We start from the raw sequence: 24,124 nt of genomic DNA on the forward strand, positions 1-24,124 counted from the left end.
CCGGGTGCCGTTTCCTGCCCGAGGACCAGCCGGGTGACCCGCAGCCCAAGGAGGAGTTTCCTCCTCGCCTCTGTTCCCACTGGCTGCTGGGAGGTCCTTCCCGCTTCCCAGCCACGCTGGTTAGCACGGGCGCAGTCCAGAAACGGGCTGCTAAACGGGTTTAATTTGGCTTGAAATCTTTGCTTGGGGGGGGCAGGCCACCTGATCCTGTGCTACCCTAACTTTCGTGACACGGGGGGCCGAGGACAGGAAAACGTCACCGTCGAGTTGGCACGGGGCAGTGTTGAGGCTGTGCCTGCTGTGGGCTCTCGGTGGCTGTGACATCAAGGGTGGGGTCGGGCCTGTGCAGAAGGCTGTCAGAACCGTCACCAAGTGACGCAAGACCCTGGCTTGCTCTCCGTCCCAGGGTCCTGTGTCTCTACCTCCTTGGTTTCCCGTGCCTTTACCAGGCGCCTGCTTCCCTGGGAAGGGAACCCTTTGCAGCCCCCAGCCCAGCTCCTCTCGGCAAGATGTGGCTTTGGGCCAGAGGGAAGCGGAGGGCCAGCACTGTTGGGTGCTGCGGCCCCGGGGAGGGGCGGCGTCCCCTTGCCTGCCGGCCTGCCTGCAGGTGGCTCAGCAGTGTGTCGGGGCTCTGGTGCGGTCCCCCCTGCCCTGAGCTCATAGGGGTGAGGAAGGGAAAACTACAGGCAGAGCGGCTCCCTGCGCCCCACTCCACCTCCAATTCCCTGAGAACCTGGCCCTTGAGGAGAGTCGGCTTGGATCAAGGCTCTGGCGTGTTATTTTTATAGCCTTTTTCTACCACATTTGCATTTTTAAAAATAGCAGTGCTGAGTGAGTCCCTTCCCGTCTTAAGCCTGCTTCGGAAGGTAAGATGCATTTTGCAGAGAGTGGCTATTGATTGATCCTCAGCGTCGGGCGCAGGGACTGAAGGAGCCGCAGACAGGCTGGGTGGGGGTGAGACTGGACATCGTGAGCGGCTGTGGGAAGGGGTGTGGCCTCGGCTCCTGCTCACCAAGGATGATGTCATTTTGAAGACTGTGTCACTTTTCTGAGGGTCCGCAGCAGGGAAGGTGAAGGAAGGGGAGCAGGAGCCCCTGTAAGCCGAGGCCCTGGGGCTGTCTGCTGGATGGGGAGCAGGCAGTGCGTGCCCTTCCTGCCAGGGTGGTCTTCCTCAGGCTTGGAGTTCTCTGGTGCTGGGAAAGCGCTGAAGATTTTATATATTCATTTGTTTATTTTATTTTTAGAGAGAGGGGAAAGGAGAAAGAGAGGGAGAGAAACATCACTGTGTGGTTGCCTCTCACTCGCGCCCCCAACTGGGGACCTGGTATGCAACCTAGTCATGTGCCCTGACTGGGAATCAAACCAGCGACACTTGGCTCGCAGGGCGATGCTCAATCCACGGAGCCTCAGCAGCCAGGGCTTGCGCTGAAGATTTTAAGCGCCAACTCGATCCCATCCGGTGACCCAGCCCTATACATCAGTTCCTCGTGGTCATGGCGCGGGCCCAGGAGCTACCTTCTGCCCGGGAATCTTTGAGGCAGCGCACCTGGGTCCTCAGGTGTCTGCGGGTGTGGGCTGGCAGGATCTGGGCTTTGCCGCCTTGGCAGCAGCTGGCCTGGGTCACGTCCCTTGCCTCTTGGTGCTAAAAGCTGTCCCAGAGCTTGGGACTTTGTTTTTGGCATCTGTCAGGGAATTTGTGTAGCCGGGGACTGGGCCACCTGGGCAGAGGCTGGTTAAAGTTGGGGCCCCGTTATTTTGAGGACCTGGTGCCTGTGCATCTGTCCATGGGTGAGCCACAGGAGTATGTCAGGAACGCTGAAGGTAGGCCTCAGTTAGCTCTCCCATGTTTAATAATTTTAATCCACCCTGCTTTTGCTTCTTGAGCCCCAGAATGAAGTCTTTAAAATTTTCTAAAATTAACAAACAAATATCCCTAAGTAGTTGGGGTTCTATTGTGTTCTAGGAGATAGGGAAGCTTACTGGTTGAAGTGGAACAGTTTTAACCAGGGTAATTATTAGATTTGCCTGGGAAAGTTAAGAAATAGATTTCTGTTTTTATCCAGAGATTCATTCAGTAGTTTGGGTTAAAAAATCAGGAATCTGTATTTTAAAAGAGAGCTGAGGATTCTGAGAGTTACCATACATAAAACCTGGTCTCCTCGTCTTCCCTCATAATCTTCTGCTCTTGCATCACTGCCGAATTAAGTACCTAGACTTCCTCCACTGTTTTCATGGGGCCATGTCCACCCGCTGCTCTTCCAAGGCGGCAGTGTGGTCCGCCGGAAGTTGCCGGCTCTGAGGCGTGGGGTCCGGAAGTGGGTGTCCTGTAGTTCAGATGAATTCTGACCCCTCGCTCGCAGGAGACGCGTCCTCCTTCAGGTCTGTGATAAGACGAGTTCTGGTTGAGAAGTCCTTCCTGCATGGGACCTGGAGGAGCCCAGAGGAAGGACAGAAGTTTCGTGTCTGTGGTGCAGAAAAGACCATCAGGAGGCCAGGGTCCTGTGTCTGGAGGGAGGGTGCGTCGTTCACCCGTTCCCCTTGCTGCCCCACCACCGCAGGGTGCCATGCCTGGTCACCGGACTGGGACTTGGCAGGGCCTCACTGCAGTGCGTCCCAGCTCTGTGGCCGGCCCTGCACCTGGTTTTGGTTTCCCGTCCGCAATGGGAGCTGACCCCCCCTCCCAAGGTGGCTCTGGAAGCACTCACACGCTTGTACCTCTTCCCTCCCCCGCTCTCACAGCTTCGGTCCCCGGCCCGCAGGACCCCGGGGCCCCGATGCCTGGTCAGAGGGCCCGTCCCACGCCGCTGTCTGGGTCGCTCTCATCTGTCCTCCTCCTCGTGATAGGGGGTGTCCATGCTCATTAAAGGGGGGGTATTTACATACTATAACGTTTCCTGTGGGTTTCCTTGAAAAGCACTCCTGGGGTAGCTAAAACCCCTTCAGTTTGTAAAACGTTTTTAGGAATGGGCCCTAAATGAAGACACACCTGGACGTTAATTTTTGCAGCCCGTTTCAGTCTGTGTACTTGTGCTTTTCCAGCTGAGCTGTAAGTTCCTGGGGAGGGAGACTGTCGGACGGTGTAGGTTGTGCCCTGGCGCTCCTGTCGCTGCAGACCAGGGGTTTTCCCTTTCTGCCCGCCTGCTTGGGGGGTCGGTGGGGCTGCACACTGCAAAGACCCGCATCGCCCCTCGGAGGGCCGGGGGCCGGGCAGGTGCCGACCAGGAGATGTGGCAGGGAGCGGGCTCTGGAGCTGGCCCGGCCCAGGGCTGCCTGTCTCAGATGGTGTCTGACACCAGGGAGGGGACAGGCTTCCTCAGCACGGCCGCCACGGGCCCTGCTTTATCGGCTGTGGGGCTGCGCTCTGACCGCGCTCTGCGGTTGGCGGGCGTCCTCCCCCCAGTCCCGGTGTCTCTGCTCTGTGGTTTAGTGCCGGCTCAGTGGGCGCCGCACCCTGGGAGGCGCTGTGCGCTGGGCCTGGAGAGAGGGGGCAGTGGGGGGGGGGGGGCAGTGGCGGTTTTAAGGCTTGAAGGGCAAGGCCAGAGGGGCCTGAGTGACACCCAGTGCCCCCGGGTGGGCACTTACCTCGTGGGCCTGGAATTAGTGACCGCGGGTGTCTGAGAGACAACGGGAGCTGCTGTGGGGTCAGGGAGGTGGTGCTCCTTCCACGTGGGGTCTTTGGTGAAAGGCGGGGGCCCTGGGCTGCTCCACTGCACTCGGTACCGACCCTTGTAGCTGTTTCTCGTCCTTGTTGCCTTTAAAATGCCAGTCAGAATAGCCAGGACTTGGGGACGTGTATCCACACTGCTTTGGGGACCTCTTCCGAATGCCGTCCTGGTCCCCATCCTGGGGACTACAGTGAGCAGGGCACCCCCCGTCCTGTCGCCCCTCTGTTGGGAGCTGCTGCTCTGTGAGGATGAGCTAATGTGCACACGAGGCACCCCGAGACCTTGTTGGTATGTGGAGTCCCAGGGAAGAGGCCGGGGCTGCGGCAGGTCCTCTCTGAGAGTCGGCACGGCTCTGTGCGCCCCCGGGGAGGCCGCCCGTGCCCACGGGAAGGACAGGCGAGCACAGCCGGGGCTCTGGGGTGTGGGGAGCCCTGACAGCCGCGCCGCCCCTGTCGGGGTCGGGGCCTTGGAGGAGGCGGAGCAGGTCTGTCCGTGTGATGACAGACGTGGGGGCGGGGGTCTGCAAGGCCGCGTGAGGCCACGCGCGCGCTCTGCACCTGGGCAGTTGGGCTGCTCCCTGCTGACTCCGAGGGACAGCGGCCTGGCCACACAACGGAACGTGAAGTCAGCTGTTTACTTTTCTACCTTCCAGTCGTACTTCTTGAGGAGGGAGGCCGCCTCCTCCTAAAGCTTTCCGTTTGTCCCCTCCCATCGGACCCAGGAGTCCTGGGCTGTCTGGCCCTTCTTAGGCCAGGTTGCAGGACACGGGTAGGAGCCAGGCTCTCTCTCCACGCTGGCTCCAGCCCCTGAATGCTCCCGAGAGCTGCCTGCAGACACTGCAGCGTCCGCAGAGACCATGCGCTGCTGCCCGGCTCCAGCTGGCCTGCTGCCCGGCGCGGCTCCCGGTCCTCCTCTCACTTAGCGGCAGTTGGACTCAGCCCGCCTTCTGTCCCCTCGGGCCGGCTGTGCCTCCAGGCCATTCCGGTCAGCCGGCCAGCTCGGCTTCCAGGCAGTGACGCTGTCAGGCTGTGCGCAGGCTCCTGGGCTGCAGCAGGCGGTGGGAGAAGAGTCAGCGGGCTGGGGCCCCGGGCTGCCCCCCGGGGTTGCGTCCCAATGCCTGGCCAGTTCTCCCCTGAAGCAGAGGAGGTGGGGGGTGTCCCATTGCTGCCGCTTGCCTGCGTCGCTGTGGACAGTCCTGTGCAGCCTGGCCCTCCCCTCCATCACCCCCCCACCCCCCCGCTGCCACCCAGAAACAGGGATTTTTGTGCTGCTGCTCAGCTCAGCAGCGTATTTACTGGTATATTTATTTGGTGTCCCCTATCTAAATGTAAGTTTTTTATTTTGTTTTTTTTAAGGTTTTACTTATTTAGTTTTAGAGAGAGAGGAAGGGAGGGAGAAAGAGAGGGAGAGAAACATCAATGTGTGGCTGCTTCTCGTGTGCCCCTAGCTGGGGACCCGGCCCACAACCCAGGCCTGTGCCCTGATTGGGAATCGAACCGGCAACCCTTTGGTTCGCAGTCTAGTGCTCAATCCACTGAGCTGCACCAGCCAGGGCCTAAATGTATGTTTTTTAAAGCCCAGGCACATGCCTATATATTTATATTCCTGTCTCATTCTGAATTTATAGAAAACAGTCAAAAACTATTGAACTGATCGACCTCAGGCTTTAGTTCAGCAGAGCTTCTGCCGAGTGGTTTCTGTAGCACACGATTGACAGAATTTCCTAGTCCAGGGCACCGACGTTTGTCTCGCGCACTGCTCAGCCATTTCCAGCTGTCCTCCCTGTCCCCCAAGCGTGGGCAGCCCCCGGCCGTTTGCGATGTGATGGTAAATGCTCCTGGCCTCAGGTGGGCAGCTTGCTGAGGGCTGGGTGTCACGGGCACCGCCACGGGTGGGTCAGCCGCTCTGAGGAAGTCCCTACACTGGCATACTCAAGAGTCACTGGCCCACCATCACCCCAAATCCAGTCGGAACTGCAAACTGGGCTCCGGAAGAAGCTGGAAGAGGAGCCAGCTCCCGCCCGCGGTCAGGGCCCTTGCCTGCCACTCTGGTTTTCCTGCCCTGCAAACCCAGTATTGACAGTTTGAGTCGTATCAGGAAGAGTTAAAGGTTCTCCACCTCCCGGTGACTGTGTGTAAACAAACATGCAGATCCTGGTTCTGTCTGTCTTTGCTTGTTTTTTGGCTCCAGAGCAGCTTCTGATGAGTAGAAATGTCTTTCCACTTGTAACTGCCTAAACCCTGGCCGCGGAGAAGCAGAGGGCCCGGCACAGGGTACCGCCCGCGGGCCGGGGGCGCTCAGACTCCCTGGCAGCGGCCCACTGTGGAACACACCTTCTGCGTGTATGTTACATATGCAGCTGGAGGGGTTTTCTCAGAACAGTTCTGGCCTTACTCGGTGGGATGCGCTCAGTGTCTCCTTCCTGTGCTGGCCCTGACCCCTGGTTTGAAGACCACTGCTCCAGGGAGCGTTCCATCCTAGGAGTTCCCAAACCTTTTCCCGATTTCACACCCAGGGATAAAACTTCCAGCCTGGCGGACGGGGCTTCTCTGGCCTCTGACGCTGCCCTTGCCCCAGGGGGCTCCTGTCGCGGGGCCTGCTGGTCCCTCTCCCCACGCGTGTCTCTGCCTCATCTTCGGAAAGTCTTCAACGATGACGTGCGCTCCTCGTTTCGCATTTGTGTTCTTTAGCCTGAATCTGTAGGAAGCATTAAAAATTTTCATTCACCTCAGTCCCGGGTTTGAGCCAAGTTTCTGTTGAGTTGTTCCCTGTGTCCCCACCCCCAGACTGCGTTGGGCTTCTCAGCCAGTGGAACGTCTGCTGTGCCCTCCCAGGTGTGCGCCCCTTAGTCCTGCACCCCAGTACAAGGAGGGTGGGGGCCGGGCGTCACGAGGCTTCTGGACACCTTGGGCCTGGCTCTGTCCAGTGAAGCTGGCGCCTTACTGGATACAAACCCAGACTGGGGGCCACTGTAAGAGGTCCCCAGTCCTTCACTGGGGACATGGGGTGGGGCTGGCGGTCAGCTTATCCCTGCAGTCGAGACTGGGTCCCTGGTACGAGGCTGGACCTTTTGCTGGAAGCTACTCCCGGTTGTCAGTGAAGACGAGGTATTGCTAACCCTCAGAAAAGACGGTCGGTTTTCTCCCTGTGGGAGAGCACCCACATCGTCTCCGTGCTTCGGCCCCTCTCAGGGTGCGACAGGCGGTGACAGTGGTGGGCTGGGGGCTCCCAGCCTTGACCCAAAAGCTGAGGCCCCTCCGAGGCCCCTCCTCTGCCTTTTTGGACTGGCTGCAGCTTCCCCTCCGGCCCCGGGAGCCCCGTTAGTTCCGGAGCGGGTACCAGGGATCAGGCCTGAGGCCGCCTTCTCTCCCTGGGGCCTGTGCTTGGCCTCCACAGAGCGGCCATCCCTTCGGGCCCCCCAGTCCTGCAGGGTGTTGTGGAGGCAGCTTCTTGTGTTATTTCTTACATTTTCAGCCTACTGATCAACCTCGGTTTGCCTTTTCTGTCCTTGGAACATTCTTCTACGTGAGCTTGGGCTCTTCCGGGTCAGTCGAGAGCAGTGTTACAAATGAGGGTCTAGACCAAGAGTCGGGGGACCCGCACAGCTCCTGCTGAGTGGTGGTGGAGAGGAGCAGTTGGTCGGGGGAGGGGAGGAGAGTGGCCTCCTGGCCAGGGCAGCCCTCTGGGGGACGCAGGACTCAGATGGGGGGTGGGACGGAAGTGCCCGACCCCCGTCGCGGTGCCTTCCCCCCGGATTGCCTTTTACCCCCCTTGCCACTGAGGGGCTGTCCAGCTGGAAGCACCTCGTCAGCTCTCCCTTCCCGGTGCTTCCTCTGCCCGCACCCCACCCTCCTGGCAGCAGCCTCCGGACTTCCCAGCTCCGCGCCTGCGGTGCTTTGTCGTGGGGGCTGTGCCGAGTGCTGTTGGGGGTTCAGCAACATCCCTGGCTTCTACCCACTACGTACCAGGAGTCCCTTCCCCAGTGGTGTCAACCAAAAATGTCCTCTGGGGGACAAAACTGCCCCCGTTTGAGAACCGCCGGGCCGACTGGTCTCCGTCTGCAGCGTGGTCTCTGCCCAGCAGCCCTGGGATCCTTTTACTATGGCGGCCATGCAGGCCCTCTGCTCAGAGCCCTGCAGGGGCTCCCGTCTGCCCAGCAGGGGATCTCACGCCCGACCCACTCCCCAGGGCTCCTGCTGCCCTCGGAGCTCGCCCTGCGTGGCCCTCCCGGCCTCTGCTGGGACGGCTCCCTCCCTTATTGCTCTTGGATCACGCAGCCGTGCTCCCCTCCCGTGACCGGCCTCACACGGACCCCGCGTTGCCTTCTTTTCTCTGTGGCACTTACGCTGCCGGACCCGCGTCTGCCTGTCGTCTCCCCATGGCACGACGAGGTCAGCTGCGCGACAAGGTCAGCTGCACGGCAGCAGGACCTTGGGGCCCAGGACCCGGCCCCTGGAAGGTGCTCAGTCGTCGTTGCTCGGATGAGCGGACCCTCTGGGAAGCAGGTGCCAGGACCCCTCTCCACGAGGGCAGGCGTGTCTGGTGCTCCTGCGTCCGGGGGCGGGGCAGGGGGCGAAGGATTCAGTTCTGGGCTCCAACAGGCACAGACGTCACAGAAGTGTCCACAGTAATGCATATCCATTTTTAAAACCCCTCACTCAGAGACACGTTAACATTTTAGTGTTATTTTTCTTGACTTTTATTTTTTAATGTTCAGTTACCTTTGATAGCTACAGCGCTCCCTCAAATGTTAATAGGTCAGCTCGTCAGAGATTCAGAAATTTAGGGACGACAGTTGAAATCTATCCCACCCCAGATCCCACCTTGGTAACAATTTTTTTTTAAATATATATTTTTAAAGATTTTATTTGTTTACTTTTAGAGGGGGGGGGAGGGAAAAAGAGAGGGAGAGAAACATCAATGTGTGGTTGTGTCTTGTGCCCCCAACTGGGGACGTGGCCTGCAGCCCAGGCCTGTGCCCTGGCTGGGAATTGAATCGGTGACCTTTTGGTTCACAGGCCAGCACTCGATCCACTGAGCCACACCAGCCGGGGCTGGTCACAATGTTTTTAAAGCCATGTTCAGGGTGCCCCTAACAACAACAAAACATGGTTGTTCCCTGGCTTAGTTTTGCTGTGGAAGCTGGTGTCTGGCTAGAGCAAGTGCAGCGCCCTCTGGGGCGTTCTGTGCCCAGCGTGATCCGAGCAGAGGAGGGAGAGCCCGCCCCGGCCTGGAGGTGGCGCCCGGGACGTCCTCTGGCTCTGCTGCTCCTGCCCTGGCCTCAGAGCAGGAGCCTCCGTTTCCCCTGCGCCTCGGGGGCCGCGTCCCGTCAGAAACCACACTGACTGCGGGTCTGCCTGCGCCACTGTCCTGGAGACCAGCACAGCCGCCGAGGTGGGGACGTGATCTGTAGACTCCACTTGGGTCCCTCCCTGGGGATCCCTGAGCCGCTGCCACAGCTCACACCAAGAACGGTTCCCCCCCAGCACGGTCCCCCCCATTGAACGTCCTGGGGCTGCAGCCTCTGGGGTCTGTGGCGGGTTGGAAGGACGCGCAGTTGTGGTTTCTGAAGTCCGAAATGAGAGAGAAGTTTGAGCTGGGGCGGGTCAGCACTGGGAGCACCGTGTCCCGGGTCAGGGACTCGGCACAGAGGCCTCCAGGGCGGGGGGCTCTTTGAATTAGAAAAGGGGGGCCGTCGGACCACCAAGCTCTTAGAAGACCGCCGCGTGGCCCCTCGCCGCCCCCGGAGACCTCAGAGCGGACATGAGGAGGCCGAGGACTCAGAAGAGCCGACGCCCCGGGGCAGCGACAGCGGCGGCAGTGACCACAGCCAGCACCTGCCGCCTCATTAACCCCGTCACCCACTCTGAGATGGTGGCTGTCGCCTCCCTAGGTACCTGTGGACGTGAGTGCTGGCCTGGGGTTTCAGGGCTGGCACACCTGCGCGTCTGGCTCAGAGGCCATGTGCTTATTAACGCCTGGGCTTGGTCTCCGGGCCCCTGTGGGGAAATCTGACTGCTCCTTGCTGGCGGAGCCCACTGCTCCCCCTTTATTTTATTGTAAGTCAGTCTGGGTCTCATCATGGCCAGCATTTCGGTGACCCTGAGCCAGTGTCTCAGTTCTCCTTCCCTGGAGGTCACCTTTCCACACCCTGGGGCTTGAGTCTGGAGAGAGTGTTGTTTGAGGGAACATCTCATCCCCCCCTGTGGTTTGAGGACGGGCAGGTGCCCATCCGTGACTTGATGAAGAGCTGCAGAGGAGTGGCCCCGGCGGGGCGGCCAGCAAAGCGGACCGTCTCCCCCGGGGCTGAGCTGGGGATGCCGTGCTGGCAGAGGGAGGGGCCGGGCGGCCGCTGCGGGGTGTCGGTGGGAGGACGGGGCAGGTGCGCGCTCTGCAGCTGGCCGGGCTCCCGCAGCTCGCTGTCCCGAGTCACTCAGCAGCCATCAGGGCCCTGCACCTGACAGATAAGGAGCAGGCTGCACTGCGGCTGGTCGGGACGGGTAGCCCGGAATAGAAGGTGGCGTCGGGCGATAGCGGGCTGCAGGGTCACGCTCCTCCTGCACCCCACACACCCCTCGGCCCCGGGGGGCAGGCACTGGTACAAAGTGGAAAAGGGATTTCACTGCCGACAGAATGTTTTGCTCTCTGTAGAACAGACTCTTAAACCTTTCATTTAAGTGCTGTTTTACGGGATCTGTCCTTGAGCCACACTTGGGTCACAGTGACCCGTTAGCCCAGTGTTTGCTTTCGGTGGGGGAGTTGGTGCTCGGAGTTCCGAAGTCTCTGTCTGGGTGCAGCAAGGGGCGTTTGGTTTGTGAGAACCGCGCTTCCCACTCAGGGTCTGTGCGCTTCGCGCCAGGGGGCTGCCTTTCCCAGGAAGCTGGGAGAAGCGTGTGCCTTGTGGTGCTGCCAGAGGCCAGTCTCTCACGCCCGTGTTTTCTTGTCCAGCTGAAACTGGAGGACCGCTCCGTGGTGCCCCGGGACGTGGTCCGGCACATGCGATCCACCGTGAGTCCTGCATCCCAGCCCTGGCGGGGGTTGCTCGGGGTTGCCTGGGCCGGGTCCCCCACAGGGGTTGGCAGCGCTTGCCTGCTCAGGCCTGGTGCGTCCCCCCCAGGATAGCCAGTGTGGCACCGTGATAGACGTCAGCATCGACTGCGCCGTCAAGCTCATCGGCACCAACTGCATCATCTACCCGGTCAACAGCAAGGATCTGCAGCACATCTGGGTGAGCCTCCTGCCGCCGCCACCCGCCTCCCCTCCCCCGGTCAGGGCCCGCCCGGGTACCGCCGCGTGCTCCGTAAGCCATTCAGACGCAGGTCAGGCCCCGTGTCTCCAGCCTCGCACAGGCTGCAGGTGTGGTTGGTTCTCTTTGCCTAGTTTGCTTTCTCCTTTCACACCTCTTTTTTTTACAAACAAGGTTCTTTTCAATAATTTATTTTTTAATGATTTCAAACTTCCCGGCAGTTCTTATATCCCAGTGTCCTCAGCGGTTAACACTTCACTCCATTTGCTGCATCACCCCCCCGCCCCCGTCTCCTCCTCTTTCCTGGCCTTTTTTCTCTCAAGTCCTTTTTTCTCAGACATTTGAGAACAAGCTACAGATAGGATGCCCTACAAAGTGTATTTCCCCAAATCAGGACATTCTCCTACGTGACCACAACTCCCCCAAATTAGGGAGTTGGTACATTACTCTTCAATCCACAGACCCCAACAATATTCTTTTCCATGTTCTGATCCGGAATTCCATCCGGGAACGTGCTTTGCCTTTACTGGTCCACTGCTTGGTCTCCGTTCTGGACGGTGCCCCAGTCGGCTCTGCTTCTGTGCCCTTACATCCGCCGCTCGGCCCTCAGCGTGGAGCTATCTGGTGTTGGCCTGGCACCAGCCGCGGGCCCTGCACCCTTGGCAGGACGGCCCCAGAAATGCCACCAAGTTCTTCCCTGGCCCTTGATGTCCGATGATCCCTGGCTGTGTTGGTGTCTGCCACGTCTCCCCGCCATGAGGCCCCCATGTACCCCTTTGCAAATAATTTTGTTTTGTGGGGAGGTATTCCGGGATCATGTCAGTCACCTGTCACACGTCAGAGCCCAGCCTGCCAGTGTAGCCACCACCCCCAGTCCCGCCTGGACCTGCCCGCACCTGATGATCACTGCCTGGCGATGGACGGCTCCCCTGCTCATTCCTCCTGCCCTGTCCCTTCCGTCATTCATCTCTCGCCTCAGTGTGCATGGAGGCCCCTGTTCCATGCAGTGTGTGACCCGTTACCACCATGCTTAGTTGCTTACATGGCCCTCGGTGTGGCCGGTAGGGGCCCCGTCACCCTGGCCTCTTTGACCGTCTGACCGCCTCTATCACTTCTTCCTTAGCTCGTTCTTCCTTCCGTCTCCTATTTTTTCTGACCCAGCCCTGAAATCGGCCCTTTCTCCGGGGAGCCCTGCTTCCTTTCAGAGGAGAAAACCAAGTGTCAAAAACCAAGCTGTGGGTGCGAGTTGGGCGTGCTAACGGCCAGCAGGCCCTTTCGGGGCAGGGCTGAGACGTGCACTTTTAGGCAGACACATGTCTGAGTTTGTCGGTGCCCGTTTTGTGTCTGCATGACACCACGGGTTTGTCCTGCGACCTCTGATTCCAGCCCAGCACCTCAGACGCCCTCCCCTTGTGTGTTAGTGAGGCGCTTGGCTCTTGCTCCCCTCGGGATATTGGTTTCTTTGCTTAAGTCACTTGACTCCTTGTCCACGTCACTGACCTCCACAGCCCACTCCCACCCAAGAGCTGTGTCCTGTGTCCTCGGACGGCGCAGGTCTCTGCCGACCCTCCCGTCACCACCAGGCAGCCCCCGCCACCGCCTCTGCCACACTGGGCGGCGGGGAGCTGGGCTGCAGCGGGGAGCCTGGGGGCAGCGTGCCGCAGTGGCTGTTAGGTTCTGTGCCAACCAGTCCGGGCAGTGAGCTGTCTAGACCCTTCCTCCCCATCTCAGTGGGACAAGCTGATGACGCTAGTGTCGTCTGCCCCCCTCACACCCCTGTGCCCTGGTCTGCAGCCCTTCATGTACGGGGACTACATTGCCTATGACTGCTGGCTGGGGAAGGTCTACGACTTGAAGAACCAGATCATCCTGAAGCTGTCCAACGGTGCCAGGTACGCTCGCCACCGGGAGCCGTCCGCTCGGCGGGGCGCTGCTACATGGTGGGGAGGAGGGCGTTTGCTCGTGGGCCTCCGGTCACAGGCTTCAGCAAGGGCCCTGACAGGTGCTGTGGACATGCAGGGACTGACCCTGGGCAGGTCCCCTTATTGCTGAAGCGTAACTCCCTCACCCAGGTTCTGGTCCTTGCCCGGTCCTGGTTGGAGGAGAGAAGCGTTACAACTTAGGGTGTCTGCCAGCCGCTGAAGCCTCGTGTACACGCTTTCATGGTGCTGAGCACTCCGATGCTGGCTTAGGCTCTTGTTCGTTTTTGGGGAGTTACTTGTGCCAGTGCAGAGGCTGAGCTGTGGACGGAGGGGGTGTGTGCCGTTGGAGGGCATGTGACGTACTGGCACCTCTGGGTAGCTTTCAAAACTGACCAGCACCGCACCTGGTTCTGGCCGCCACCCTCCCGAGACTCGGCCGTGGTGCCGCGCAGAGACCAAGCCCGTGTTCACTGTTCCAGGTGCTCCATGAACACAGAGGACGGCGCCAAGCTCTACGACGTCTGCCCCCACGTCAGCGACTCGGTGAGTGGGGGGTGGGGGGTGGGCACGCTCCTTGGCCTCCGCGCTGAACTGGAAAAGGGACTTCCCAGCCCCGTGCTTGTAGCTGGCCCAGGCTCACGCCGTTGTGGGGCAGGGGGGTTCCTAGAGAAGGCAGAAAATATTAGCAGTTTCCTTTATATTTTGTTAACTTTTATCTCATCTTTTTAAATCCTTTTTTCCCCTTAGAGTGTGTGTAGTGTGATGCTCTAGAACCCTAGTTTCTGGCTCACTTTGTACTTAAGTCTGTGCCCCTGTTAGAAACACATGAGTCATTGGTACGTTTTAAAGGGCCCCCCGGTCAGTCATCACATGCGCCTTAGGTTTGAGAGGTCCTGCTCTGGAGCTCGAGTTTGTTTCAGGGAGTGTGGAGGCCTGTAGGGGGGCAGGCAAGGTGTGGGGTCGAGAGGGGGCGGAAAGACCACCTCCCAAGGAGGCACTGCTCACCAGGACTGTGCTCTCGCTCCGCGTCCTGCAGGGTCTCTTCTTTGATGATTCCTACGGCTTCTACCCGGGCCAAGTGCTCATCGGCCCCGCCAAGATCTTCTCCAGTGTCCAGTGGCTGTCGGGAGTTAAGCCTGTGCTCAGCACCAAGAGCAAGTTCCGGGTGGTCGTGGAAGAGGTAGGGGCTGGGCGCTGGCTGGGCCCTCACCCTCCACACTCTGGAGCTGAGCTGCTGCCCACCCCGTCCTTGCCTGCTCTGAGTGCTCAGCCCCACTCATTGACCTCTGGACCCTCTTACTGGAAGGGTTTTGAAGATAAGGGGAACCCAGGCTGTGGTCACCAGGTGACCAGAGGGCAGATGCTCCCCAGCCTGACTGACCCAGGCTGAGCAAGGCTGGGGAGTGGTGAGTAGCAGGTCCCCTGGGCCCTGATTGGTGCTGAGGAGGTAACAGGGATATCCCTGGTGGGGCTGTAGCTGCAGGTGGGGCCTGCTCTGGGGGTGTTTGTACTTGGGCAACCCCAGGAAGACCTGGAGGTCAGGTGGGCTCTGGGCAGCTGCTTTGGCGAGAGCTGTTAGAACATGCTGACCATGGCCCTGTTCCATGTGCTGTCCCCAGGTACAGGTGGTAGAACTGAAAGTCACATGGATTACCAAGAGCTTCTGTCCAGGGGGCACGGACAGTGTCAGCCCCCCGCCCTCTGTCATCACCCAGGAAAATCTAGGCAGGTGAGCAGCCCCGGGGTGCCAGCCCCTCAACAGCCTCCAGGATGGGCCCTGAGCCGGCCTCTGGGCCACAGTCAGAGAGGTGGGGGCGGAGAACTGCCGGCCCAGCCCCAACTGCGTCTGCCCCGCAGGGTGAAGCGCCTCGGATGCTTTGACCACGCTCAGCGGCAGCTCGGGGAGCGCTGTCTCTTTGTTTTCCCGGCCCGGGTGGAGCTGGCCAAGATCGCCTGCGAATGTCCGGAGAAGCACTGCGCCCCGGGCGAGGGCTCTATGGCCAAGAAGGTATGTCCTCGGGGCCGGGGCTGGGGGGCGTTGGAGGAACTGGCCTGGAGCTGCTTTCCCAGCCGGGGAGGACAGCCTGTGCTTCAGGCCTTGGGGGGCAGCCCCGATGACCCTGGCGGGCCGCTTCGGTGTGTGTGGCTGCCACCCACCCCCAGACCAGGCTGCCCGGGCGTCCCGCATCCCCGGACGGTGTCAGCGCTGCCCGCACAGCCGCCGCCTCCTTGCTCTGCCCTCGCAGGTGAAGCGCCTGCTGAAGAAGCAGGTTGTGAGAATCATGTCCTGCTCCCCGGACACCCAGTGCCCCAGGGACCACTCCACGGAGGACCCCGGCAAGAAAGCGGGGGCCAGAGCGAAGAGTGACCCGGGGTCCGCCAGCCCTGAGGAGACCCCCGACGGGTCCTCCAGCCCCGTGGAGGTGCAGGACGAGGGCCCCGAGGAGGCCCCGGAAGCGGGTGTGCAGCTGCCGCCCTTCCTGCTAAAGGAAGGCGGAGACGACAGACTGCACTCAGCGGAGCAGGACGCAGACGACGAGGCCGCGGACGACACGGACGACACCAGCTCGGTCACCTCCTCTGCCAGCTCCACCACTTCCTCCCAGAGCGGCAGTGGCCCGAGTCGCAGGAAGAGCATCCCCTTGTCCATTAAGAACTTAAAGCGGAAACACAAGAGGAAGAAGAATAAAATCACCCGTGACTTCAAGCCGGGGGACAGGTACACTCAGAGGGCGCCCTCCCTCCTGGCTGTGTGTCCAGCCTCAGCGCACCCCCCTGGCCGGCAGGCACGCCCACTCGCCTCGCACGCACGTGGTCTGCAGCCCTGTCAAGGCTCAGGGTGCCCAGCTGAGAGGATGTAGTGCCTGGGGTTGGCCCAGGTGGAGAGGAGAGGTCTGGGAGTCAGGCGGAGGGTGTGGGACGGTGGCCTTGACCTCAGGTCTGCCTCTGGGCCACAGTCACTTGAGATTTCCCACATGGGACTGCTCTCAGAAGGGACCGCAGGGCAGGAGCACTGTGGGGAGCATCCACCAGCCCGTTTGTCTTCCTTCTTGGCTGGCCGCTGAGCCCCCGGGAGGGAGGGCGTGGGAGAGCCTGCCCTTTCCTCCAGGAAGCTGTGCGTGCGGCCTGGCTCACTGCTCCCACCCTGCAGGGTGGCAGTGGAGGTGGTGACCACCATGACCTCAGCAGACGTGATGTGGCAGGACGGCTCCGTGGAGTGCAACATTCGCTCCAACGACCTCTTCCCGGTGCACCACCTGGACAACAACGAGTTCTGCCCTGGGGACTTCGTGGTGGACAAGCGAGGTAGGGCCGGCTCCGGAAGGCCATCCCTGCCAAGGGCCTGGGTGGGCCTGGGGACAGGGGGCAAGAGGTCTCAGGGTCAGGAGGAGGCTCCCCTTCGAAGGTGGCTCCCTCTTGAGGACTGAGAAAGCCTCTTCTGTCCTCTGCTGACCTAGCCAGCAAGCAGGTGGGATCTGTGCCCTGCTGTGCGGGACACATGGTGGTGGGTGGGTGGGTGCACATGGCACCCCCAGGGCTCCTTAGCGGTCGTGTGCTTCCTGGTTCCCTAGTCCAGAGCTGTCCTGACCCCGCTGTCTACGGCGTGGTGCAGTCCGGGGACCACGTGGGCCGCACCTGCATGGTGAAGTGGTTCAAGCTGCGGCCAAGTGGGGACGACGTGGAGGTGAGTGTGCGGTCCGGCCTCTTCCTTTTGGGTGGGCTCTGGTGGGCTGAGCGTAGGGCGTAGGGCGTAGGGCCCCTGGGCTCATGACCACCCATCCCGTGCCGTAGCTGATTGGAGAAGAGGAAGACGTGAGCGTGTATGACATTGCCGACCACCCTGACTTCCGGTTCCGCACCACGGACATCGTCATCCGCATTGGCAACACTGAGGATGGAGCTCCTCATAAGGAGGATGAGGTGACTCGCCCCCCTCCGTCACCAGCAAGTCCAAGTTCCCACAGCTGCTTTCCCAGGCCTGTGTAGCAGTTGTAGTGCCTGGTGGTGCCACCAGGTGGCTCCAGGGGACCAGACCTGCATGTCCGCTGGCTCATCCTTGGCTGCCACTCACTGAGCCTGCCCGCCTGCACGAGGCCAAGCCCGCCCGCCTGCCCGCGGGGATCAGGTTGCTCTCACACCGCTGCTCCCTGAGCCTCGGGGCCGCGGTTCTCAGGGCAGCCCTGTTCCTTCTCCCCGGCACTGGGGCTGTGTTGTTGACTGATGCAGGAACACAGGACAGGCTTGGGGAGGTGGCATCTGAGCTGGGCCTTGGAGAACAGGTGGGAGTGTTGGGTGGGGTGGGGCAGACCCCAACAAGGGAAGAATGGGAACGGAAGGAAGTCCTGAGGCTGGAACCCCACCCTAAGGTCAGGAAGCCGGGAGAGCCCAGAATGCTGGAGAGGGAGGGAGCGTGTGCTCAGCGGCCCAGGTGAGTGGGCACCCAGTGGACAGGCTCGCTGGGGGTGTTTGCACAGGGGAGTCCCACGCTTCAGCGACCCCCTGTGGCCGCCTCTGGCTGGTGCCCACATCCCTCCTAGTTTCACGGCCACACCCGTGCCACCCACAGCTGGTGTTCCCTCTCAGAGGTGCTGGGGCCCTGTCCCCTCCTGGGGGGCTGCACTCCTGACCCTGCGCTGTTTGCCCCGCAGCCGTCAGTCGGCCAGGTGGCCCGCGTGGACGTCAGCAGCAAGGTGGAGGTGGTGTGGGCCGACAACTCAAAGACCATCATCCTGCCCCAGGTAAGGCCCTGCCAAAACCCACACTGCTCACCTGTGGCAGTTGGGCTGGAAGCCATGACCTGTCTTCTGTCCCCGTGCGAGGAACAGGAGCGACGGGCTCCCGCGGCCTCCCGGTGAGGGCTCTCTTTGGGGCAGCACTGCTCGCCCAGCTCTGGAGCCCCGCCCCACCTTGCAGCCTCCCCAGGTTGCCAGGTGTGTGTGCGTTTTCACAAACCTCTCGCTGTGCTGAGAAAATGCAGGTTACTTCCTTTAGGCAATAGAGTCGCTGACACTTCTAGGAAAACTTTCACAGAGCAGTAGGAGGGAGGAAAAGAGCTGGCCCCGGCCCCGGCCGGTGGGGTCTGAGCTGCAGGCTGTTCTCAGCACCAGCCCTTCACCTCCTTGTTCGAGCCGTCCTCAGCCCCAGCTCTCCTCCTGGCACGCCCATACAGGGTAGGGCAAGGGAATGGCTCACCCCTCCTCCAGGGATGGGGACACGTGTGACCCAGGCCAGCTGTCCCCAACCTGCCCCTCCTCAGGCATGTTCCCAGGTCCCAGAGTCACTGCATAGAGACCTCTGACCTGAGTCCTCTAGCAGTGGGGCTGTGTCTGCCCCCAAAGGCGGCAGCTGGCTGAGCGCACACCGCTGGGGCTGCAGTGCGCTGCTGCGGTGGGGCAGGGGAAGGCGCCTTCCAGAGACAGAAGCTGCCTGCAGAGCCCACCGCAGGAGAGGCCGAGGGTGGGGCGGGGCCGCCCGCGCCTCTGGCTGTGGGGGCCGGGGTCCCCGGAGCGCGGCAGAGCTCTCTGAGCCTCCCGTGCCGTCTGCCCTCAGCACCTGTACAACATCGAGTCTGAGATCGAGGAGTCGGACTATGACTCAGTTGAGGGCAGCACCAGCGGGGCGTCCTCCGACGAGTGGGAGGACGACAGTGACAGCTGGGAGACAGACAATGGGCTGGTGGAGGACGACCACCCCAAGATAGAGGAGCCCCCGATGCCGCCCACTGAGCAGCCGGCGGCCCCCGAGGAGGACAAGGGCGTGGTGATCAGCGAAGAGGCCGCCACGGCTGCCATTCAGGGGGCTGTGGCCATGCCCGCCCCGGTGGCTGGGCTCATGGAGAAGGCTGGCAAGGACGGGCCCCCGAAGAGCTTCCGGGAGCTGAAAGAGGCCATCAAGATCCTGGAGAGCCTCAAGAACATGACCGTGGAGCAGCTTCTGACGGGCTCCCCCACCTCCCCCACAGTGGAGCCTGAGAAACCGACTCGGGAAAAGAAGTTTCTGGATGACATCAAGAAGCTACAGGAAAACCTCAAGAAGACCCTGGACAATGTGGCCATCGCAGAGGAGGAGAAGATGGAGGCCGTGTCGGACACGGAGCGCAAGGAGGACAGGCCCGAGGCGCCATCTCCCGTGAAGGCCGAGTGGCCCAGCGAGACCCCAGTGCTCTGCCAGCAGTGTGGCGGCAAGCCCGGGGTCACCTTTACCAGTGCCAAGGGCGAGGTCTTCTCGGTGCTGGAGTCTGCGCCCTGTGAGTCAGCCCCTTGTGTTTATGGGGGGCGGGGGGCAGGGGGCGGCCACCCCACCCGGCCCCACTGCTGCTCCAGGAACACGTCCCTGGTGCAGTTGCTGGCCCCGATGCCAGGAGAGCCAGGTGGGACAAGTGTGGGTGTGTGCACCCAGGTGGGGAGCGTGCCCATCCCCTGCTCCCACCGCACCAGGCTTCCCAGGGCGGCAGCTGCCATTCTAGGGGAGCTCTCGGGCCTCGCCGCTAGGGATTGAACATTCTGTTCCCCCCTCCAGCAAACCACTCCTTTAAGAAAATTGAGTTCCAGCCTCCAGAAGCCAAGAAGTTCTTCAGCACAGTGCGGAAGGAGATGGCGCTGCTGGCCACCTCGCTTCCCGATGGCATCATGGTCAAGACTTTTGAGGATAGAATGGCAAGTAGCCTTGTGTGGGCTGGCGTGGGCAGGTGCAGCTGCGCTGAGTGGGCACCCTGACCTTCAGGCCTGAGTGGCACCTGAGAGGCCACCCACTCCTCTGATGAGGAGGAAACAGGCTCGGTCAGGGGAGGGGCCCCTCCGACACCTGTGTCTAGGCCAGATGGCTCGTTCTTTCTGTTTTAAAATAAGTTTTAAATTACATACGAGTTACTGAGTCCAGTCTTGTTTTTGAAAAATTAGAACATTACAGAGAAAACTAGAGTTGTCTTTGACGGATCCTCACCCTGCCCTCAGGGGTCGTGACTGAGAAGTTTGGTGTGTCTTCTCCCAGATGACATTTTTTATATTCTGACATTCTCACACGGCATCATAAACACGTGCTATTTTGTATGACTTATTTTATAAAAACAGCATGTCATCGTACACATCACCTGTAGCACACTTTTTTTACACTGCCGGGTAATTTTGGGACCACCCACGTTGATTGGTATTGGTCTGGTCCGTCCCTCTCTAGCTACAGAATAGCGCTCCTCGCGTGGCACTCCCCGTGTGGCGCTCCCCGTGTGACAAGAGCACACTCCATCCCCTCTCTGTCTCGGCGGCCGGGGCCTGGGTTTGTCATGCAGCCCATCAGTGACACTGCTTCCTTGTTTGTTCCAGCAATGGGCAGGTCCCCTTCCACCTTATTTTTTGTCATTTTTAAATCCTCACAGGGAGGAAAGGGCAGGGGGAGACATCCGAGGGCTGCCTCCCGTGTGCGCCCCAATCAGAGACCGAACCCGCAGCCTCGGCATGTGCCCTGACCAGAGATCAGACCCACAGCCTTCGGGTCATGGGATGACGCCCCAGCCAGCTGGGCCACACCGGCCGGGGCCTTCACCTTATCTATTCAGCAGAACCCCCGGGCCCTGCCGTGTGCCAGGTCCCCTGAAGACCGAGTTAGGGTCTGACCGAGGCCTCAGCTCTGGCCCAGCCCTGGAGCCGGGGCCCGAGCAGAGACCGCGGGGGTGCTGTGCAGGCGGCCCTGGTGCCAGGGCCACAGGGCAGGGCTGGGGACTAGTGCCGGCAGCTGCTGGAGGTTCTTAATCCTTGTGGGCTTTCTTGGCTTTTAGTAAAATTCTTTTTGAAAATTCCAGCCTGTCTCAGCTCTGCTGAGGGACAAAGGGAATAGTTTCTTTGCTTTGTTCTGTTTTTTCCCAATCTCCTTCCGAGGGAAAGGGAAACGCTGCCGGAACCCGAGGCCCCTGGGCGGGCACTCACCCTCGCAGGTCCTCCGGCCCCGGCAGCCGACACCACCCCCGACCCCGCCACACGCACAGATGGGGAGTCCCTCTAATGGCTTCGCGACCCGTGTCCCCTTGGTAGTCCCCCAACATTTCCTCCCGGAGCCCAGGTCCTCTTGTGCCTCTGGCCCCCGAGGAGCAAGTGTAGCCGTGCCATTCCGGAATGTTCTCCCACCTTCTGATCAGCTGTCATCGTTGCTTGCCTTCTGGGGGCTGGATTCAGGGCAGCTGTTTTGAGGAATACAATTTTAAAATAATGATTTTTGAGGAATAAAACCTGGTAGGATAAAAACCAGTTTGGAAGCTTCCTTTTGTGCCAGGAGTGAAGGGCGCCCCGTCTGTACAGAGAGGCTTGTGTTGACCCCCAGCGTCGTAGGCCCTGTGGGACGGCGCCCCGGGTGCTGCTCCTCCCGCAGGGCCCTGCGACAGCCCAAAGCCCGGTGCTGTGCGGGGGCCCCTGCCAACCACAGCCCCCTCCCTCCTCTAGGACCTCTTCTCAGCCCTGATCAAGGGCCCCGCTCGCACCCCCTACGAGGACGGCCTCTACCTGTTTGACATCCAGCTCCCCAACATCTACCCGGCCGTGCCCCCCCACTTTTGCTACCTCTCCCAGTGCAGTGGCCGTCTGAACCCCAACCTGTATGACAATGGGAAGGTGTGTGTCAGCCTCCTGGGCACCTGGATTGGAAAGGTGAGTGCCGTGTGGCTCCCGGGTGGCGGCGGCCCGTTCGGGTGGGCGTCTGGGGCCGAGTTGACCGTGCGGTGTGTTTTAGGGCACAGAGAGGTGGACCAGCAAATCCAGCCTCCTCCAGGTGCTCATCTCCATCCAAGGTACGTGAGCGGGTCCGGGCGTTGTGGGGTCCCCGCCCCTGCCCGCAGGTCTGGTCTGCCCTTGGGGGCCGAGGCCAGGCTGGCGCTGACGGGCCTGCCCCGCAGGCCTGATCCTGGTGAACGAGCCCTACTACAACGAGGCAGGCTTCGACAGCGACCGGGGCCTGCAGGAGGGCTACGAGAACAGCCGCTGCTACAACGAGATGGCGCTCATCCGCGTGGTGCAGTCCATGGCCCAGCTGGTGCGGCGGCCGCCCGAGGTCTTCGCGCAGGAGATCCGGCAGCACTTCAGCGCCGGCGGCTGGCGGCTGGTGCGACGCATCGAGTCCTGGCTGGAGACCCACGCCCTGCTGGAGAGGGCCGGGGTGCTGCCCAGCGGGGCCTTCAAGGACAGCAGCTCTGCAGGGCCTGCCGCTGCGGCCGAGCTCCCGGACGGTGGCCAGGTGGAACCCGAGGACGGCAGGCTGGCCCCTGGGGAGGCCTCCCCAGGCTCAGACTCAGAGGGCGGCGCCCAGGGCCCAGCCACAGCCAGCAGGGACCACACAGACCAGACTTCGGAGGCAGCGCCGGGCGCCTCGGTGCCACCCAGTGTCAAACCAAAGAAGCGGAGGAAGAGCTACCGCAGCTTCTTGCCTGAGAAGAGCGGCTACCCTGACATCGGCTTTCCCCTCTTCCCGCTTTCGAAGGGTTTCATCAAGAGCATCCGGGGGGTTCTGGCGCAGTTCCGGGCCGTTCTCATTGAGGCAGGCATGCCTGAGAGCACAGATGACAAGTAGCCGCTTGCCCGGTGGGACGGAGGATCATGGTGGGAGAGGCCAGCTGCTGCCTGCTCATTCCCTCCCCTGGACCCTCCCCCTCCCCACGTTCTCCTCTGTCCCTGATGCAAGCCCTCCACTGCCCCCTTCTTCCCAAGGTGAGTTTGATGCTGACGTGCAAGAAGTCTCTTGAGATGCTGCCATTTCTATTCCGAAGCAGTCTTTCAACAGGCGAGTCCCCTGTGCAAAGCAAATCTGAATCCTGTCGCTGATTTCCTACTTGTCACCCCAGGAGAGCTGTCCCGGCACTGCCCCCTTACCGCCTTCATCTTGGGTCGGGGGTGGAGTTTTCCAAGGGCCTGGCACGGAGCCCTGGGCCCCAGAGCCGTGCGGGGCCGCATGAAGTGTGGGCTGCTCCAGCAGTTCCCTCGTCCCCTTCGTCCTCTTCAGTGCCATCGTCGCTTCCCCGTGTCCCAGGCCACTGCCACCAGGTCCTCCCCCGTCCCCTGGCACCGACACTTTCCTGGGAGGTGTAGCCGCTGTCACTGACGCCTGGCTCTGTTCCGGCCCGTTCACCACAGGACGGCCCTCAGGCCTGTTGGACTTATTCTCTAAGAGACCAGGCTGGGTTCAGGGTGACACCCAGAAGAGGTGGTGGCCCTCACACACACACATACACACACGGAGCGAGGACCAGGGAGCTGCCGGGAAAGGAACAACTGTAGGTGCCTTGCTCTTCTGTCCCGCGTGGCTGTGGGCATGCGGCTCCGGCTTCACGGCCTCGTGTGCTTGAACTGAAGCCAGCGTCTGCCCCCTGCTCAGTCCCGTCCCGGGAGGTGGGAGCGGCAGCACATGCGGGGCCTTGGCACGTGCTGGGCCTCTCCCGTGGACTCTGTCCCTCCCACTATCAGATGCTCTCGCTGGGACAGGGCCTGTCGCTCACAAAATGGAGCCAGCCCTCTCTCCCCCGAGATCAAGGCTGCCTGTCAGCCCTTCGCTTGCAAACTCCGCAGGCTCCGCCTGGGGACGGAGAGGTGGCGGGTGTGGGGTCGCCTCCCTTGCAGAGACGGGCCCAGAGGTTTACACGTTTTCTAAGCTTTTGATAATGTGAAGCTCCAGGTTAAGAGGATGCTGTGAGCACATTGCAGGTATGTAATTTTCGGTGTATGTATGTAATATTTAAGGTTGAAAGAAAATAAGTTTCAAAAGCAAAGATATTAACTCTTATTAGAAAAAACAAACAAGAAAAGAAGCCAAAGCATGATGCGTCTTGTCCGCCTTAAGCTGGCTCCTCACCCGAGCAGTGTCGTTTCCTCCCAGCGGGCGGTGGCCCCGGGCAGGACGAGCAGAGCCCGGGCCGCGCACCCGGAGTTCAGTCGGGGTCTTGTGTGAGAAACCCCTGGAGTGACTGGGGGGGCTGTGCTTCCCAGGGCGTCGTTCATGTGGAGATGTGAATGCCTACTGCTTACGACATCTGTATAAAGTGCTGTGTGATTAAACCTTTTTTTTACCTGCATTTTTTTTTTTTGTTTGGCTCATTACAATGTACAAAAAAGACAAGGTGGCACCATTAAACCTGCCTCTGCCATTCACCTGGGCTCTGTGACCTTTCTTCTCTGGGCACCTCGCACGCCCTCCCCAGGGGAAGGGACGACCCCGCTGCCCCAGCCTGGTGCCTGCCCGCCACCTGCGTTTCTGTTGCAGTGTTCACAGCGGCCGGGCCGGACGTCAGGACCTCAGGCCTCGGCAGGTCAGGGCTCCTG

The 24,124-nt window shown here is 61.0% G+C and overlaps 1 protein-coding gene across 1 annotated transcript in view; it reads left to right on the plus strand.

Annotated features, from left to right (window-relative positions):
- UBE2O (ubiquitin conjugating enzyme E2 O) overlaps positions 1–22,680 on the plus strand; it is a 39,925-nt gene extending 17,245 nt beyond the window's left edge. Inside the window, exons 2-18 of the mRNA XM_090257261.1 lie at positions 10,614–10,673; positions 10,783–10,893; positions 12,706–12,803; positions 13,313–13,376; positions 13,870–14,013; positions 14,453–14,562; positions 14,691–14,841; positions 15,080–15,552; positions 15,985–16,139; positions 16,406–16,518; positions 16,626–16,754; positions 17,483–17,572; positions 18,384–19,080; positions 19,353–19,489; positions 21,263–21,466; positions 21,549–21,606; positions 21,712–22,680. Of these exons, the coding sequence (XP_090113387.1) occupies positions 10,614–10,673; positions 10,783–10,893; positions 12,706–12,803; positions 13,313–13,376; positions 13,870–14,013; positions 14,453–14,562; positions 14,691–14,841; positions 15,080–15,552; positions 15,985–16,139; positions 16,406–16,518; positions 16,626–16,754; positions 17,483–17,572; positions 18,384–19,080; positions 19,353–19,489; positions 21,263–21,466; positions 21,549–21,606; positions 21,712–22,382 (3,465 nt within the window). The 3' untranslated portion in view covers positions 22,383–22,680. The remainder of the gene's footprint in view (positions 1–10,613; positions 10,674–10,782; positions 10,894–12,705; positions 12,804–13,312; positions 13,377–13,869; positions 14,014–14,452; positions 14,563–14,690; positions 14,842–15,079; positions 15,553–15,984; positions 16,140–16,405; positions 16,519–16,625; positions 16,755–17,482; positions 17,573–18,383; positions 19,081–19,352; positions 19,490–21,262; positions 21,467–21,548; positions 21,607–21,711) is intronic.
- Positions 22,681–24,124: the final 1,444 nt, after the last annotated feature.

The sequence above is a fragment of the Furipterus horrens genome, unplaced genomic scaffold, assembly GCF_987537825.1.
Source record: "Furipterus horrens unplaced genomic scaffold, mFurHor1.1.pri manual_scaffold_11, whole genome shotgun sequence".
NCBI classification, from domain to species: Eukaryota; Metazoa; Chordata; class Mammalia; order Chiroptera; family Furipteridae; genus Furipterus; species Furipterus horrens.